The 15,472-nt window shown below is 51.1% G+C and overlaps 1 protein-coding gene across 1 annotated transcript; it reads right to left on the reverse strand.

Annotated features, from left to right (window-relative positions):
- Positions 1-3,831: 3,831 nt before the first annotated feature.
- LOC149124987 (protocadherin-23-like) lies at positions 3,832-7,712 on the reverse strand. Its single transcript, XM_089301767.1, has 4 exons — positions 7,692-7,712; positions 6,031-7,596; positions 4,276-4,375; positions 3,832-3,959 (listed from the first exon to the last, which is right to left on the reverse strand). Exons 1-4 carry the CDS (start codon positions 7,710-7,712, stop codon positions 3,832-3,834), a joined length of 1,815 nt encoding a protein of 604 aa, XP_089157893.1.
- Between the last annotated feature and the right edge of the window lie 7,760 nt (positions 7,713-15,472).

The following is a 15,472-nucleotide window of genomic DNA, read 5'->3' on the forward strand; positions in this document are numbered from 1 at the left end:
CCTAATGCACAATGTAAATGTTTTTATGTTTCCTTTTGCATCTCACGGTACTGATTTGGAATGTCATTTTTTAATTAGACCTCAGCCTCTGCTCTATCAGGTTAAAGAGTTTCTTCATCATTTCTGGATTTCTGATTTACAAGGTTTAATAATAGATGACGTGCATTGAGCATCTGATATGTATGAGTCAATCACTGTCCTAAGCACACATGTAATTCTGTTACCCACACAAAAACTCTGTCATGCTCACATCATTAGTATCCATATTTGGCAGGTGAGGAAACTGAGGCACAGTGCCCAGATTACACATCTAGTAATTGTAGATCACTTAGCAGGCACTCTGGCCCCTGGATCTCTATTTCTCATCACTGCATAAGGCCAACTTTAACCAGCAAAGCTATGAACACTCTACCGTGTAAAAACAGTCATCTTGACTCAGAGACCCAAGAACTAGACAAAGCACTGGCAGGTGCATATGGACTGCAACTAGAGACACATCCCACAGATTCTAGGTTCTACCCCTCCTACGGCTACACAGTCAGATATTATCTCATGCCTGTTCTCAAGCAGGAAAAGGAAGCCCAGCCAGCTGATTGGTCTTGAGTTGGACAGGAGGCAGGGCAAGGAGGGTTATCAAAATGAAGTGCAAAAGATAATTCTACCGTCCTTCCACAGTGCCTCAAACTGGCCAGGGGCACTTGCAGCACATTCTGGAAGCTAAGGCACGTAGGTGTGGGAGGGTCAGGGAAGGTGATGGCTGGTAGGTGATCTAGATAGAGGAAAGCAAAAGATTGCTCCGTTTGTGTGTGCAGGCAGGTCAGGTCATTCAAAGGAGCCCAAATAAGACAACATGTAATACAGCCATATGAGCATCAAAGCACCTGCACACTATGCCAGCATATACGAGTATATGTAGGGTGCTCAAGAAGTGCGTGGAAAAGTGTCTTAGGATAAAACCATGCCTTGATTCCAAAATTTTGGGTGCCAAAATAAACTTACCTTTTAATTCTATTTTTCCACAAACTTGCTGGAGTTCCCTCTTACAAGGTAAGCAACAACAGTGTGTTAGCACTGGGGTAAGGGACATAAAAATACAGGAGAAGCAGTGAAATTCAGATGGTACAGTTCTGAAGGACTGCCAACTGAAACATGCTGCGGAAATAAACTTTGCAATAAACCTAATATACATGCAAATAAAATGCAAAACATTAAAAGTAAAAACCTTGATTAGTTGTAGCCCTTGCTACAATACAAAACACTTTTTTTTTCTGCTATGTTGCTCTTTGGTGCAATTCAACAAAGTGATTGATCTCCTATTATACAAGATAAAGGAAGTTAGAAATTGCAGAGAACTCAAATGCCAGTGAATTCTAACCCTTCATGATACTCCTAACTCATCACTTTTACTAATACAACTAAACAACTTCAGCCCCACAAAGAACATTACAAAAAGAGCTGGACAGCATAAAAAACGGGCTGAGTGGGTGGGGGTGGCCTTTGCACTCCAGGCTCTCCAGTTTGAAGGCCAGCCAACAAGAGCAAGAGATGACAATGCACAGAGGGAGAGCAGCGGTGTAAGAGAAGGGAGAGGTTAGGAAATACTGAAGGGAGGGCTTTGGCAACTCACACAGTCAGATCTGGGGAAGAGTCAGAGATGGCACTAAGATTTTAGGAAGGACCTTCTTCCTGAAGCAAGTCCTGTACTTCTAAAGCTGGCACTAGGAGAGTGGGAGAATCTCACATCGTCCCTGAGAGGCACCCCACCTCCGTCCCTTGTGATGCCTGCCTCCAGCCCTACACTTCCACAGATGCTAATTGATGACCGGCCGGTGGATTCCTACTACTGCCTGGGAAAGGAAGGGGGGAGGCAGAGGAGAGGAAAACAGAGAGCAGGAGGGAAATGAGTTCAAACCAGGAAATGTTGGATTTCAGTTCTCCAAAAGTTCATGGAAAAATGCATAGCATTGAAAAACTGCATGGATTTCAAAAAAAAAAAAAAAAATTGTACCCAAAAGGAACTTATAGTTCAATTCCATTTTCCGCCAACTTTTTTTGAAATATCCTTGTATATCCAGGAACAGAATGTGAATCTGGGGCTTATATCAGATGCTGATTCTGGAGACATAAAATAAATATATAAGCAGATTTTTGAAAATTAGAGTTCTAGGCCGGCACTGTGGCTCACTAGGTTAATCCTCCGCCTTGTGGCGCCAGCACACCGGGTTCTAGACCCGGTCGGGGCGCCGGATTCTGTCCTGGTTGCCCCTCTTCCAGGCCAGCTCTCTGCTGTAGCCAGCGAGTGCAGTGGAGGATGACCCAAGTGCTTGGGCCCTGCACCCCATGGGAGACCAGGATAAGCACCTGGCTCCTGCCATTGGATCAGCACGGTGCGCCGGCCACAGCGCGCCGGCCGCGGCGGCCATTGGAGGGTGAACCAACGGCAAAGGAAGACCTTTCTCTCTGTCTCTCTCTCTCACTGTCCACTCTGCCTGTCAAAAAAAAAAAATTAGAGTTCTAGGGACTACATAATAAGAGGATATAGAACAGAGTGAGAGAAAAATGGAACCTTTGGAAATGCCTCTGATTGACATGGGGTGGCATAAGAGGAAAAGGGAGAATTGGTGAGAGAAAGAACAGAGTGAAGCAAAAGACAGGCAAAAGGCACAGTCGAGAAAGTCGGCAGCAGTCCAAATGCTTCAGGGAGAAGGAGCGACGCCACGACTTAGAAAGGCCCAATGGACTGGAAATAAAAGAACTCAGATAGATGTCTTGTGAGAGGCAGGACTTACTGTAGTGCTGGAGAGAGGTCAGACCAGCAAGTGGAGGCCTCGAGTGGGTCACTCATTCCCAAGACAGACAGTGATGGGGAAGGGGACAGAGAACCCTCAACTGTGGGCTCCGTGAGCATGCCTAGATCCAAGCTCCTGCTTGCATGTCTAGAACCAAGCTCCTGTTGCACTCCTAGAACCAGGAACTGTTCCCAGCATGCAGCAAATAACTCAGTAAATATCTGTTCACTGAACGCTGTTTATTTAGTGAATGCTGTTGTTGGATGAAATAAATGAATGAACACGTTGCTGGTATTTCTGCAGCTGCGTGCGTGTAAGTCAGTATGAATGCTGGTGTGATACTGTTTTCCCATCTGGTTGTAAATTCTGGCTGTAAGCACAGCTCGTATCAGTAGGTGTGGTAAAGGGTGGAGCTCTTCTCCAGAGGTTGAAATTGGCCTTTCTGGCAGTGATTTTTAGGAAAATGGAATCTTTCAGACTAGACACGAGCACTGGGAGCAATCCTTGAGCGCCTGCCGAGTGGAAATCCCTCTCCGTTTTGATCATAATAGCAGCCAGAGAGTGAAGGGAGTTTCTGAGAGGTGAGTTGTTAAGAAGGGGCTCTGCCCCTCTCCGGGACAGATACGGAGTAAGGAATTCAGAAACTCTGGCAGGTGTCTGGAAGGCCATAGGAACCTTTTGGAGTTACAGGTTACCTAGCCGAGGCTGCTAATGGTTCTGGCACTCTGTGCTAATTCCCTTTGGTCTGCCCCACCTTTAAAGTCTTTGGAAAGTTCCAACCTGAGTATGAGAATATAAGAGTTCAGCCAGCATTGGGAGAAGGGTGGGGACCCAGCACTGTGCTCCCAGCAGGAGTAGCAATGAAAATAAGAGACCCCAAAGATCATGCGCATGGAGTAACCACCAAGACACCTTGAAAGTTCAACGTTGTTTTGGGGTTTGGTTTGATTTGGTTTGTTGATTAGAGGACATGGTATTCCCTTACAGGGCAAATAGAACAGGAAAAAAAATTTTTCCCCTCTTGTTTTTCATGTGTTTGATATCACGCTGCTGTCCAGGAGGCCACCAGGGAGTCGGGGCATAACAGTTTCTGCAAATCTTGAGGGGCGAGGGGGGTGGAGTTTCCAGAAGTTGTAATCAGCAAAAACGCAGTCCTGTCTGCACCAATACCTGGCAGCCCAGACAGGTATCACGCAGTTACTGGAGGTGCTGGCCCACGCCTGAGCCAAGCTCAGCTCACCACAACAGGTCCGCACACACTGAGTACTGAATGATGGGGGTACACTCGCGCCTCATGGCAGAATCGTCTCACAGTTCTAGACACAATTCTAAAGGTAGGTCTTAATCAAAAGAATGACAATTAATCCTCTCTGCTTACTGTCCTCCAAACAGAGCCAACTTTTACTGTTTTCCTATTGAGAGCCTTAGGGTCTTCCAGGTGGAAGAAATCTTAGACATCAACCTCTCACAGACAAAGATCTCGTACATCGGGATCTGTCAGAAACTGTCAGTGGGTACTGGGCCTTCATGGGCTTCTCCACATTTCCCAGCCTCCTCTGCAAGAAACCTGAGGCCACACGGCTGCTCTGGCCAGTGAAATGTGGGGGTAAAGTGGTGGAAGTCAGTCCCAGGCCAGGCCACCTCTTGGCTAGAGTAAGACCAACCAACCCACTTCATGTCAGACTCTACTTAAGAGGGAAATACCACTGGACAGGGTTAGTCCCTGATATTCGTGGAATTGTCTGTTTCAGTAGCAGGCATAAATTTCAAGCAACTTTTTAATAATCTAGCAACTTACAGTGCTCCATCCATCACACTAGAAAAGGGAGTGGGAATTATTGTTCACTTGCCCAAAGCGTTAAAAGGTAGAAGCAGTCTTTAAATCCTTTGTTATGATATCAGGCTACTTCCAAACGTTTTTAGAACAAAATGGAATCAAATAATAAATTTATTGGGGCCAGAGTTGTGGCATAGCAAGTAAAACCACTACTTGCAGTACCAGCATCCTATATGGGCACCGAATCGAGTCCCAGCTGCTCTACTTCCGATCCAGCTCCCTGCTAATGCACCTGAGAAAGCAGTGGAAGATGGCCCAAGTCCTTGAGACCCTACACCAATGTGGGAGATCTGGAAGAAGCTTCTGGCTCCCGGCTTCAACCTGACCCATCCCCCAGCCATTTGAGGAGTGAACTAGTGGATGAAGACCTCTCTCCCTCCCTCTCTCTCTCTCCCCCACCCCTTTCTCTCTGCTTTTCAAATAGGTAAAATAAACCCTTTTACAAAATATTTAGGTGCAAAAAAACTTTAAAATCCATACACATTTTTCATAGTACACATTTCCCACCTTTTTGAAGACCCCTTGTAAAGGATGACTTCACTATCTAAAGGTTACTATTGGAGAGAGAATCACACAGCTAAAACCTCAACCCCTTAATTAAGATTCAGGAAGTAATTAACCAGGCTAAGTGCTTAATAAAGCCCTGGCACTGCACTCAGCAGTCAGCACCCGGGCTCTGTTTATTCGCTCAAATTACCTTGACAAAACAAACTGGGAAATCTGGCAATCTGACATCAGATAAGACATAGGGAACTGGAAGCAGCGAGGCGCAGGGGCTGGCAGGAGGCAGAACACAGCATTCTCAGAGTGAGGGGCAGGAGCAGAAGAAACCCAACACGCAACACTCCCCCAACCAAGAGGCAAGGGATGGCATTCCATGTTATAAAGGGTGATGGAGCCTCTCTGCTCCTGAGCCCCATAGGCATCCCAGGAGGAGCTCAGCCCACACAGGGTGCTAACACAGATGGCTAGAAGTCCCCAACCAACCTCTGGAAGCTGCTCTGGACAAGGTAGGAGTTGTAAAGAATCTCTGGAAATGATCATTCGAAGCAATTTCAGTGTTGAAAGACATACACTTGCAAAAGATAGCTGCGAAAGCTCATTATGAGGGCTATCTTGGAGACACTGGCTGATTTAGAAGGAACGGTTCCTCCAGGGTAGACCTGGGAGTGCACATCCCGCATGAAGAAAACCTGATTTCCGTAGGAATAATCAAGATCTAAACACCAGGTGAGGCCCAGAAGACACTGGCGGCCATGCGGCCAAGATCTCAGCAGGAAGGTCCAGTCCTCTGGTTGGAGGGTCAGCATGCAACCCTGCCTAGCACAAGTTCCCGGGGAAGACTTCCCAATTTCCCTCTCCCTGGCCAGGCCTGCTCGCTGAGCCCAGGCCTGCTGCACTCACCTGCAGAAAGCAATGTCCGACTGCAGCATGCTCAGCCAGAGTGGCATTGTACACCTGCCTGCGGAACACGGGCTCATTGTCATTCACGTCATCCACGGTGACGCTCACCAGGCAGGTGGCAGAGAGCGGGGGCTCGCCCAGGTCCTGGGCCATCACCCTCAGCTCCACAGCCGCCTGGACCTCTCGGTCCAGGGCTCTGCGCGTGCTGATGACTCCGCTCTCAGGGTCGATGGTGAAGGAGGGTCCGCACTCTGCGGTGGGCGGCGGAGCCTCCGCGGCACAGTGAGGCGAGAGTTGGGCTAGCGCGTAGCGAAGCCGCGCGTGATCCGTGCCAGGCTCGTCGGCGTCCGAGGCGCTGACCCACAGGACTGCGGTGCCAGGGGCCGCGGCCTCGGATACTGACGCCCGGTAATGCTCCCGGCTGAAGACAGGAGCCTGATCGTTGAGGTCTGCAACCCGGAGCAGTAGCGTCTCCTCGGTGCTCAGCGGCGGGGACCCCGCATCCGTGGCCACAAGGCGCAGGGCAAACAGGTCACGGCTCTCCCTGTCCAGGGGCCCCTCCACGCAAAGGAAAAATACCCCTGGGCGGCCGCCGGGCCGCAGCGCAAAGGCGCCCTCCCCGCCTTCCAGGGACAGCGACACGCTGGAGCTCCCGATGCCTGCACCGGGCTCCCCAGCCTCCTCCTCTTCCTTCTCCGGGTCACCGTCCGCGTCGGACACAGAGACGCGAGCCACGTAGTCGCCGGGTCTGGCGCCCTCCGAGACGCGGGCGGCGCCGCCCTCGGTGAGAAACAGCAGGTGAATGGCGGGCCGGTTGTCATTCACGTCCAGCACGGCGATGGACACGCGCACCGTGGCGACCTCAGGCTCCGCGCCCCCGTCGCGGGCCTCGACCACCAGCTGGTGCCAGGCCTGTGCCTCGCGGTCCAGAGGCCTCCGCACCCGCACCACGCCGCTCAGCTCCTCCACCGCGAAGAAGGCCCCGTCCCCGCCGCCCGCCCCCGCACCGGATCCCTGCCGGGAGCGGATGCGGTAGCGCACGTGGCCGTTGGGGCCCAAGTCGCGGTCGGTGGCACGCAGGCGACACACCTCGGCGCCCGGCGGGGCGTCCTCGCGCACCGCGGCGCGGTACTCGTCCTGTTCGAAGACGGGCGGGTTGTCGTTCTCGTCCAGCACGCGCAGTTCCACGCGCAGGCGGCCCGTGCGCCGCGGGCGGCCGCCGTCCCACGCCTCGATCTGCAGCTCGTGCGCCGCCGCCACCTCTCGGTCCAGGCGCCGCAGCAGCACCAGGTCCAGGGGCTCCAGGGTCGACGAGGAGGCCGGCAGCGGCGGGGGCCCCGGAGTCCCGTAGCGCAGCTGGAAGAGTGGTCCCGCGGGGTCCTCCGGCCAGGGGACCGGCTGCACCAGGGTGTAGCCCTGTGTGCCAAACAGCCCGGCATCCGGATCGTGCGCACCTGGCAGGCGGAAGGCGGTGCCCGGCGGACTGAGCTCAGAGACGTCGAGGCGCAGGGACTCCCGGGGAAAGCGGGGCGAGTGGTCGTTCACGTCGTTGACGCGGATCTCCACCTGCACCACAGCGCCCAGCAGCGTGGCCGCCACGAAGCTGTAGTGGTCGCGCTGCTCGCGGTCCAGGCGCCGCGCCGTGCGGATGATGCCGGTGCCCGGGTGCACGTGGAAGTCATCCAGCAGCGGGGAGTCGTCCGAGTCCTCGGACAGGAAGAAGCCGCCCCCCTCCTGCTGCTGCGCCGCCGGCAGCCCCGCGCGAATGTCGCCGACCAGCGTGTCCGGGGGAAGCCCCTCGTCCACGGACAGGCTGAGGTTGAACACCTGGGCAGATGAGCCCGAGGCCGCCCACAGCCACGCGTGCACGAACAGCCCGAGCAGGGAGCGCGGCGCGCCGGCACCGCCGCCTCCCGGCCGCCCGCGGGGTGACCCTCTCCTCCCGGGGCGCGGGAGGCGCTTCCCGGCTCGAGACCCCCACTGCGGGCGCCCTTCGCCCATCCTCCGCCCAGAAAGGCTCATTTCTCTGCCAGCTGCTTGGGAAGGCACGCGGGTAACTGCCAGTCTCTTGAGGGTCTGGGCCAAAGCAGCCAAGACTTTGGCCAATAAGCCTCCAGACCCCGGAGTTCCCCAGGTTACGCCTGCAACTGGTGAGCCGTCCTCTGCCTGCAGCTCACGCGCGCTGGGGAGCTCGGGTTGCTTGCCGCGGCGGCCACCTCCGCAGCCTCTGGATGTCTCTAACCGAGTCTCATCTCTTTGGCTCTCTCCCTTTATTCCTCTTACATCTGTTCCTTGTTCGGCTCGGCTGGTTGCTTCCCCCTGGTACAGTCAGGTGCATTATTTCTTTTGCCAAAAAGAAGGAAATTATTTAAAGCGCGCACACACCAGGAGAGGATGGGGAGCGGGGCGGAGGAAGGGGGTGGAGTAAGGGCGGGGAGTGCGGGAGAGGGAGAGGAGGATGGAGGGAGGGAGGGAGGGGCGGCTCCTGCTCGGACCCAGCCTCCGCCGCCACCCGCGCGTGACGCGGCGCCCGCGAGAGCGAACTCCAACCTGCGCGCCGCGGCTCTGCAGCAGGGCGGAAAAGCAGCTACGAGGAACAGCCCGGCGGGGTTGGCTAGTGGGGCGGATGGGGGACGCACAGGCCGGGTGTCCGCCCGGGAGGTGCGTGCCAAGTGCAGTAGGGGGAGCGAGGGCAGCTGCCTCTTCAGCCAGGCCCCTCCATCCTCTTGACCACAGCCCCCGCAGGCCTGACGCTCGGCTCGGGCTGCGCCGAGAAGGTGGGGGTCACAATCACTTTGGGGGGAGCCCAACTTGTGTTCTCCAGTCGGTGGTGGAGACGCGTCCCCAGCGGAAGGCCAGATGGGAGTCAAAGGCTGGTGCCGGGAGGACGGCAAAGGGAGGGGGCCGGGGAGGCGGGCGGAGCGGGGTGGAGGCGGAACTTGGAGAAATCTGGGACCCACATGGTGCCAGCCCCGTTTTATTGTGCCGCGCGCTACTCCTCAGCGACGCGGGAGAGTCTTGTCACTCCCCTCTGCCACCAGCAATGACGACAATGGATTCGACTTGCGGACCCTTTTATGCATTCAGTACCATCATAACACTTCTAGGATGTTTGACGACGCTGATTTATGGGGGGCAGAAAGACCGGGGGGGGGTGCTGAGAGTCCGCCACCTCCCAGCCGCCGCGCCTCCTCGGCTCAGCACGGAAGTTTGCTGGCGGAGCGGCTACCGACGCCACTCTCTAAAGTAGCTGCAGCGGAGCCAGAGGGGGAGGTGGGGCGGGGGGAAGAGTCCAACGCCAGGGTCACAGATTGCCCTTCGGTTAGCCCCAGGAATCGGCAGAGACTGCTAATAAAATGCCCGAGGAAGGACTGCCTTTCAGCCAGAGGGAAGCGTTCATTGCCAGGATGCCGTTCCCTGCAGCAGTAGTAAGATGGCTTTCTAATGCAGAGAGGAGGAGACAGCGCTGCTAATCCACAGCGGCGCCACCATCTCTGCCTTTGACGAAATAATAATAAAACAATTTATTCTGCCGCAGGTACGTGCATGGAAATAAACACATTATTGCCACCACTCCAGCTTCCTCCCATCAAGGGAAGTCTCCTTAACCATTAAGGAGTCTGTAGAGTCTTCAGCCTCTCTCCCTCACCAGTACCCCCGACCCCACTCTTGCCCCTTTATAAGGAATTTTCTACCAAGCATCCAGATTGATGATTTTTTTTCAAACTCAAATCGTGTTACTCCTGCGATAGAACCGGCAATAGAATTCCATTATCCATGGGGAATGCAAGGTCCGACCCCCACCCTGCTGACTTTGTCTCACACTCAATCATCCTGCCTGATTTCTGATCTTGGTGCCTTTGAACTGGTGGAAATTTGGTGCTTATTACTTGGGTTTTTGCCCCCTACCTCCCCCCGCCCCGATTTAGAAAGATCTGGCTCTTTCTCATTCCAGTCTCTACTCAAACGCCAACGATTCAGAGGTCTTCCCTATGAATCCCAGCTCCCCACCCAAAGCCCTGTGTCCTGTCATCATATTCCATTCACAGCACCTGTGCCTTCCTGAAATCGACTTGTTTCGTTGTTAATCGGATGGCTCCAAGCTTATCCGTCTCTATGCACTGCAAGCCTTGGGTTATCCTGGCACCTAGAACAGCACCTGGCACATAGTGGGTCTCTATGCACTAAACAGATGTTGCATCTGCTTAGGAAGGTTGGTTGAACCCATGGGCAGGTGGATGAATGAGTCAGTTTGAAGCCAGAATACGAATTGGTTGGATAAGAACCTTCATTGTGATAAATGAATCCTCACTGTCTTTCTCATTTTAATCACACTATGGGCTTCCTGGGCTGCTGCTGCTTCTTTTTTTTTTTTTAACTTCAAATGATTTGATAAATTGTGTTTTTTTAAAAGATTTATTTATTTATTTGAAAGACAGAGTTACAGAGAGAGGTAGAGACAGAGAGAGGTCTTCCATCCACTGGTTCACTCCCTAGATGGCTGCAACAGCTGGAGCTGCGCCGATCCAAAGCCAGGAGCCAGAAGCTTCTTTCAGGTCTCCCAGGTGGTGCAGGGGCCCAAGAACTTGGGCCATCTTCCACTGCTATACCAGACCCTAGCAGAGAGCTGGATCAGAAGTGGAGCAGCCGCGACTCGAACTGGTGCCCATATGGAATGTGGGTGCTTCAGGCCAGGGCTTTAACCCGCCGGTGCTGGCGCCGGCCCTGGTAAATTGTTGTTGTTGTTGAGTCTTCTCTCTAGACAGAAGAAAAACAGCATCTCCTGCATATCTCACTAACACATTCTTTGTAAGCAGAGGTTTGGTTTAGAAGCAGAAAGTCAGGAACTTCAAACATCACTTTCCCCACGAATTGGTAAGCTCCATAGTTCCTTCATGTTGTGGGTCAACATCTCCTGCCCACTTCACAATACCCATCGTTGAATGTCCTGAGCAACTTCTAGAACGGAGAGTTCAGTTTTGTGAAGGAGAAGAAACGAGAACATTTCTGAAATAGGAGAAAAACAATTTCAGGTAATGCAGGCAACGGCAGCCTGCATGCAATGGGACAAAGCCCGACCCTTGTAAGGGAAGCCGAGTGATGTAACTTAGCCAGAGTTTTGGCTTTGAAGCTGAGCAATCCTCGTTCTGCTCTCTAATTTGGGGTAAGTTATTTAAATCTTGTTGAGCTTCAGTTTTTTCTACTGTATTGGGGGTGATACAACTGGTTTCCAGAAAATGGTGTGAGCCTTCCATGAGACTCCGTGTGTGCCTTAGCATCATACAAAGCACTCAGGAAATATGACTTCCTCAGTCCTCTTTTGTTTGTGTGGTGAATGTTGTAGGGATGAATTGTTTTGAGGCTCAGTAATGGCAGACGGATTTCTTGAGCCCCAGAGTACATGAAGAGAGAAGATCTAAATGTCTTATTATTGCGAAAGAAGCTGTCATGGATAACAGGTTAACTGCATATCTTCATCTGGCATCATTATATGATTTTAGTGATACAGGTTGTCCATCTTCAAAATCATTTTCTCCCGGACTATCTGTAGACAGCTTTGACAATAGCTAAAAAGTATAAGCAGAGACTAAGTAAAAGCACTTCACATCAGCACCTCAAGCAAGGAAGTTTAATTATTATCCCCATCACTGAGATTTCAGGGCTATTGCAAGTAATGTGACCGAAGTCACAGAGGTTGCAGGGGGTGGAACTGGAACCAGAACCCAGATTTTGTGTCTGTGGTCTTCACCGTTGATTTACTGTCTCCAGGATTTTCTTGAAGCAAATAGCCTTCCTCTGAATGGGCCGTGAAAGCGGTATAATGATATAACAAGTGTGGGGAGCAACTGGGAGCAACTCGGACTAGACTAAGTTACTGGAATTAAGACTTATTCTATGCATCTGCTCTCCCACATTATGGCGCTGGGAGAGGAGTAAACAGCTTCTACACAGCTGCCTCCAGTTCAACCAATAAACTGTAGGTGCTGCTCCTGATTGGAGGAGAGCAGCGTACTCGGCGTGTGGGTAGCAGAGTTGGGATTGGTGGAAGAGGATTATAAAGGAGGAGAGAGACAACATGCACCAGGAACATCTAAGGGGAACATCTGAGGGAACACCTGTGCAGCCCCCGAGAGAGCCGGCCGGCGGTGTGCCGCTCCCCCGCGGAAGTGGGGAAAGTGGCAGGGGGAACCGCCCTTCCACGGAGGTGGAAGGGTCGGTAGCCAACCCGGGAAGAACCAGCAGCAAACCCGGGGAGGGCCGAGCAGACAAAAGAACAGCGCAGGGTCCTGTGTAGTTCCTCCACGAAGACGGGGAGTGACATAATGGTGCCGTGACTCGGATAGGAAGCCTAGGCAGGGTTTAGTGTCGTTCCTCCATGAAGAGGGGGAGCGACAAACAAGAGTTTTGGAAAGACCTGGGAGAACTGCAGAAAGAGTAGCTTAGGGAGTGCATGCTTTGGGGAGGGCAAGGAGCCACAGAGAGAGGCCATGGCGAAGTGACTACCGTGGAATGGAATGAAAAGAAGCCAGCTCTTTAGAAATGGTATTTCAAGGCAAGTAGGGAGGATCATGTGAAATACGACGGGGTTCTTCCCACATCCCCTAGGAAGACGCGTCCCTTCCCATCACATGTCCGATTTCTGAATAAGTTGGAGCCAGCATGTTTGCAGGCTGTAAAGGGTGTGCCTTATGTGTCAAGTAGGCTAGGCTCAGGTGCTCAGCCATGTGGATAAGAATCAGTCTAGGTATCGCTCTGAGGGTATTCTGCAGATGTAAACATCTGTAAGGGGTGAGCTTTAAGTGAAGGACCCTGCCCTCCCTGAGGTCAGTGGGCCTCGTGCAATTAGCTGAAGGCCTTAAGACAAACACCTGAGGTTTCCTGAAGAAGAAAGAATTCTGCCACCAGACGGATCCTGCCTGCGTTCCCAGGCTGCCCTGCCGGCTTTGGACTTGCCAGCCCCCCAAACTGTGGGAGCCAGTTACTGAAATAAGTAAATACATATATGTACCATATATATTATATAAAAACACATTAGATAGAATCCGTTGTGTTTCTCTGAAGAACCCTAACTAACCTAGATTTTTATAAGAAGTGGAGATGTTTTAGCAGTTAATATCATAGCCCGCATTTAATATCTCCACCTATGTTGTATTCTTTAAGTCTTCAAACCAGAATCCTGGACATCACAGGCATCTTAATTAGTAATCAAGTCCACCTCACGGCCTTAGAATCTAAGCCATCCCAAAGAGATAACAGACATGTCCTTTCTATTTGATGTTCACACCCAGTTCCACATGCACTCATTCCACTTTCCCAGCTTGATACAATACAATTAAGTTTCCTATCTACAAGTCTCCAGTTCAGGTTTCAACATAAAATTATTCCCTCTGATTGTTTTTGGAAGGTGGAGAAAAACTGGTCAATAATTTCTTTAGGTCAACACCTTAATGTATAGTTGTCACCAATTCCCACATGGCTTCTACTCCCTTGAATCCTATTTTCAAATCTAGTAGAGGCTGGACTGTAAGAATGACACATAATAAGGTTTCCTTCCCTTGCTTCTGAAGATTCAGAACAAGTAGGCCTGAGACAGAAACTTGAGGTGAGGTAACTCCCCAGGTCTACTTCTCTCTTCTGTTTATTCTCCTTCCCAATTATTGGGAAGGCAGATCAGCTGCTCCCTCACTCCGTCTACCAGACGTGGGATGGCCTACAAAGGCCAATCAAACCTATGCAACCACGTAGCCACTCAGATTTGGCGGCCCTAACTCTGCCTTTGGCACACTCTCCATCTCACTTCCCCTGAAAGCTTTGCTTGAGATGAAATAATCCCAGCTCCTTACTTCCCCAACCCTTTAATCATTTTGTTACTCTTCTCTGAACTCTTTCCAATTTTCCTATGTATTATATAAGAGGTGGAAACCGAAACCACACATTATTTTCTAACAGGATTGCCAAACCTCGGGAGGCCGGCTGACTTCTTCACTCTGAAATCACAGCCAAATCCAACAGGTTCCTAACAAGTGGGTGTCAGAACAGGTGTGACACTACCATTCCAAGAAAGCAACACCTTTCTGGGCAGAGAATTATTCTGGGTACAGAGGTAATCTCCTTTAACACAAAGAAATTCTTAAAACATCCATATTTCTATATGAGACAGCATGAAAGATATAGCTAGTGAATGAAAAAGATAAGTAGCATTTAATCCTGCCTATATTTTTCTAGGTGTTAAAATTCTGTGTGAGAAGTTAAGGAAGCCAATCTTTTTCCTGGGACCAAACAAAATTCACTGAAATATATACATAATATAAGTTATAATAACTCCAGGCAAGAGAAAGCAAAGGAAATACCCCGGACCCTGCCAATCCCACAAGTATTCAGTGAGAAAAACACCTGGATTCTCCCCAAGCCACAGCTGTTCAGTTGGAAAATGCCTGGATCCCATTGAATCAAGGCAGTGAGGGAATAGAGCCACATCCGGCCCGCGTGTCTGCTCCGTACAACACGCACACATGAATCCTATTTGATCAGGACGCAGTCATTTCAGAAATAAACGGATCCTCCTGGATTCAAACACAGTCCATGACTGCACACACAGATGCGGATGCACGGGTACAGATCCTGTCCACGAGAAATCCCTCCGACGTACAGACATTTGCGAAGAGGCTTCTGCCACAGACTGTTGGCTGGGTCGGTACCCCTGTTATTTTCCTCATGGAACATATGGGGACCTGGCAGCTCCTCCCTGACGAAGTCTTCCTGGATCGCACAGGATCTGAGAGATTCCACGCTGATTCTTCAGGTCCAGCAGCGTGTACGGCTAAAGAGAAATGCAAACTTGAATAAGTCAACCTTGTTTTCCTTTGATAAGATCAGAAACACAGTAACATAATGACAACAGGAATATTCCAGGCCTTTCTGAGTGCACATAAGAGAGGAAAATCCTTTACCTCTATCATCGCAATTCACGCTTTCCACATACTTCCACCTTTTTTCCTGACATAACTCCTCTTGTGTCTATAGTGGAACGATGCCATGACATTTTCCAAATAATTTTTCAGCACTCCTGCTAAAAATACCATGGTTGGCACTGAAACTAATCTGAAAATTAGGCAGATATTTCCATGAATCAAATAATCATTGCACTTAAGATTTACCTACTTTAAGGCATGTAGAGAGCTTTTTACAGCTATTATAACATATAAGGAATCAGTCAGTGCTTAATTCCTTAGAACATATTTTTGGGTTCGAGTTCAAGGTAATCCCGAGGAGGTCACCTGTGCTTTGAGAAATCACAGACTTCGTGTCTGAGGACTTCTTGGCTTCTGAGGCCTTCAGAGAGATTCTTCCACCCAACGACTTGCTCCAGGAGACAGGACCACCGTCCGCACGAGCTGGAGGTAGAAACTGCTCCTGGAGTTCAGGTGCAGCTCACTTCTCT

Source organism: Oryctolagus cuniculus, chromosome 8 (genome assembly GCF_051225735.1).
Source record: "Oryctolagus cuniculus isolate XC-2025 breed Fujian yellow rabbit chromosome 8, ASM5122573v1, whole genome shotgun sequence".
NCBI classification, from domain to species: Eukaryota; Metazoa; Chordata; class Mammalia; order Lagomorpha; family Leporidae; genus Oryctolagus; species Oryctolagus cuniculus.

Excerpts from the sequence above, each read along its gene's own strand:
- LOC149124987 (XM_089301767.1), bottom strand. The coding sequence starts at position 7,712 with ATGACTTCCACGTGCACCCGG. Across the intron at positions 7,597-7,691 it reads TGACTTCCACGTGCACCCGG|GTGGAGATCCGCGTCAACGA; the intron begins GCACCGGCATCA and ends GCTGTGGTGCAG. Across the intron at positions 4,376-6,030 it reads TCGGACATTGCTTTCTGCAG|AGCAGCCGTGTGGCCTCAGG; the intron begins GTGAGTGCAGCA and ends TTCACTGGCCAG.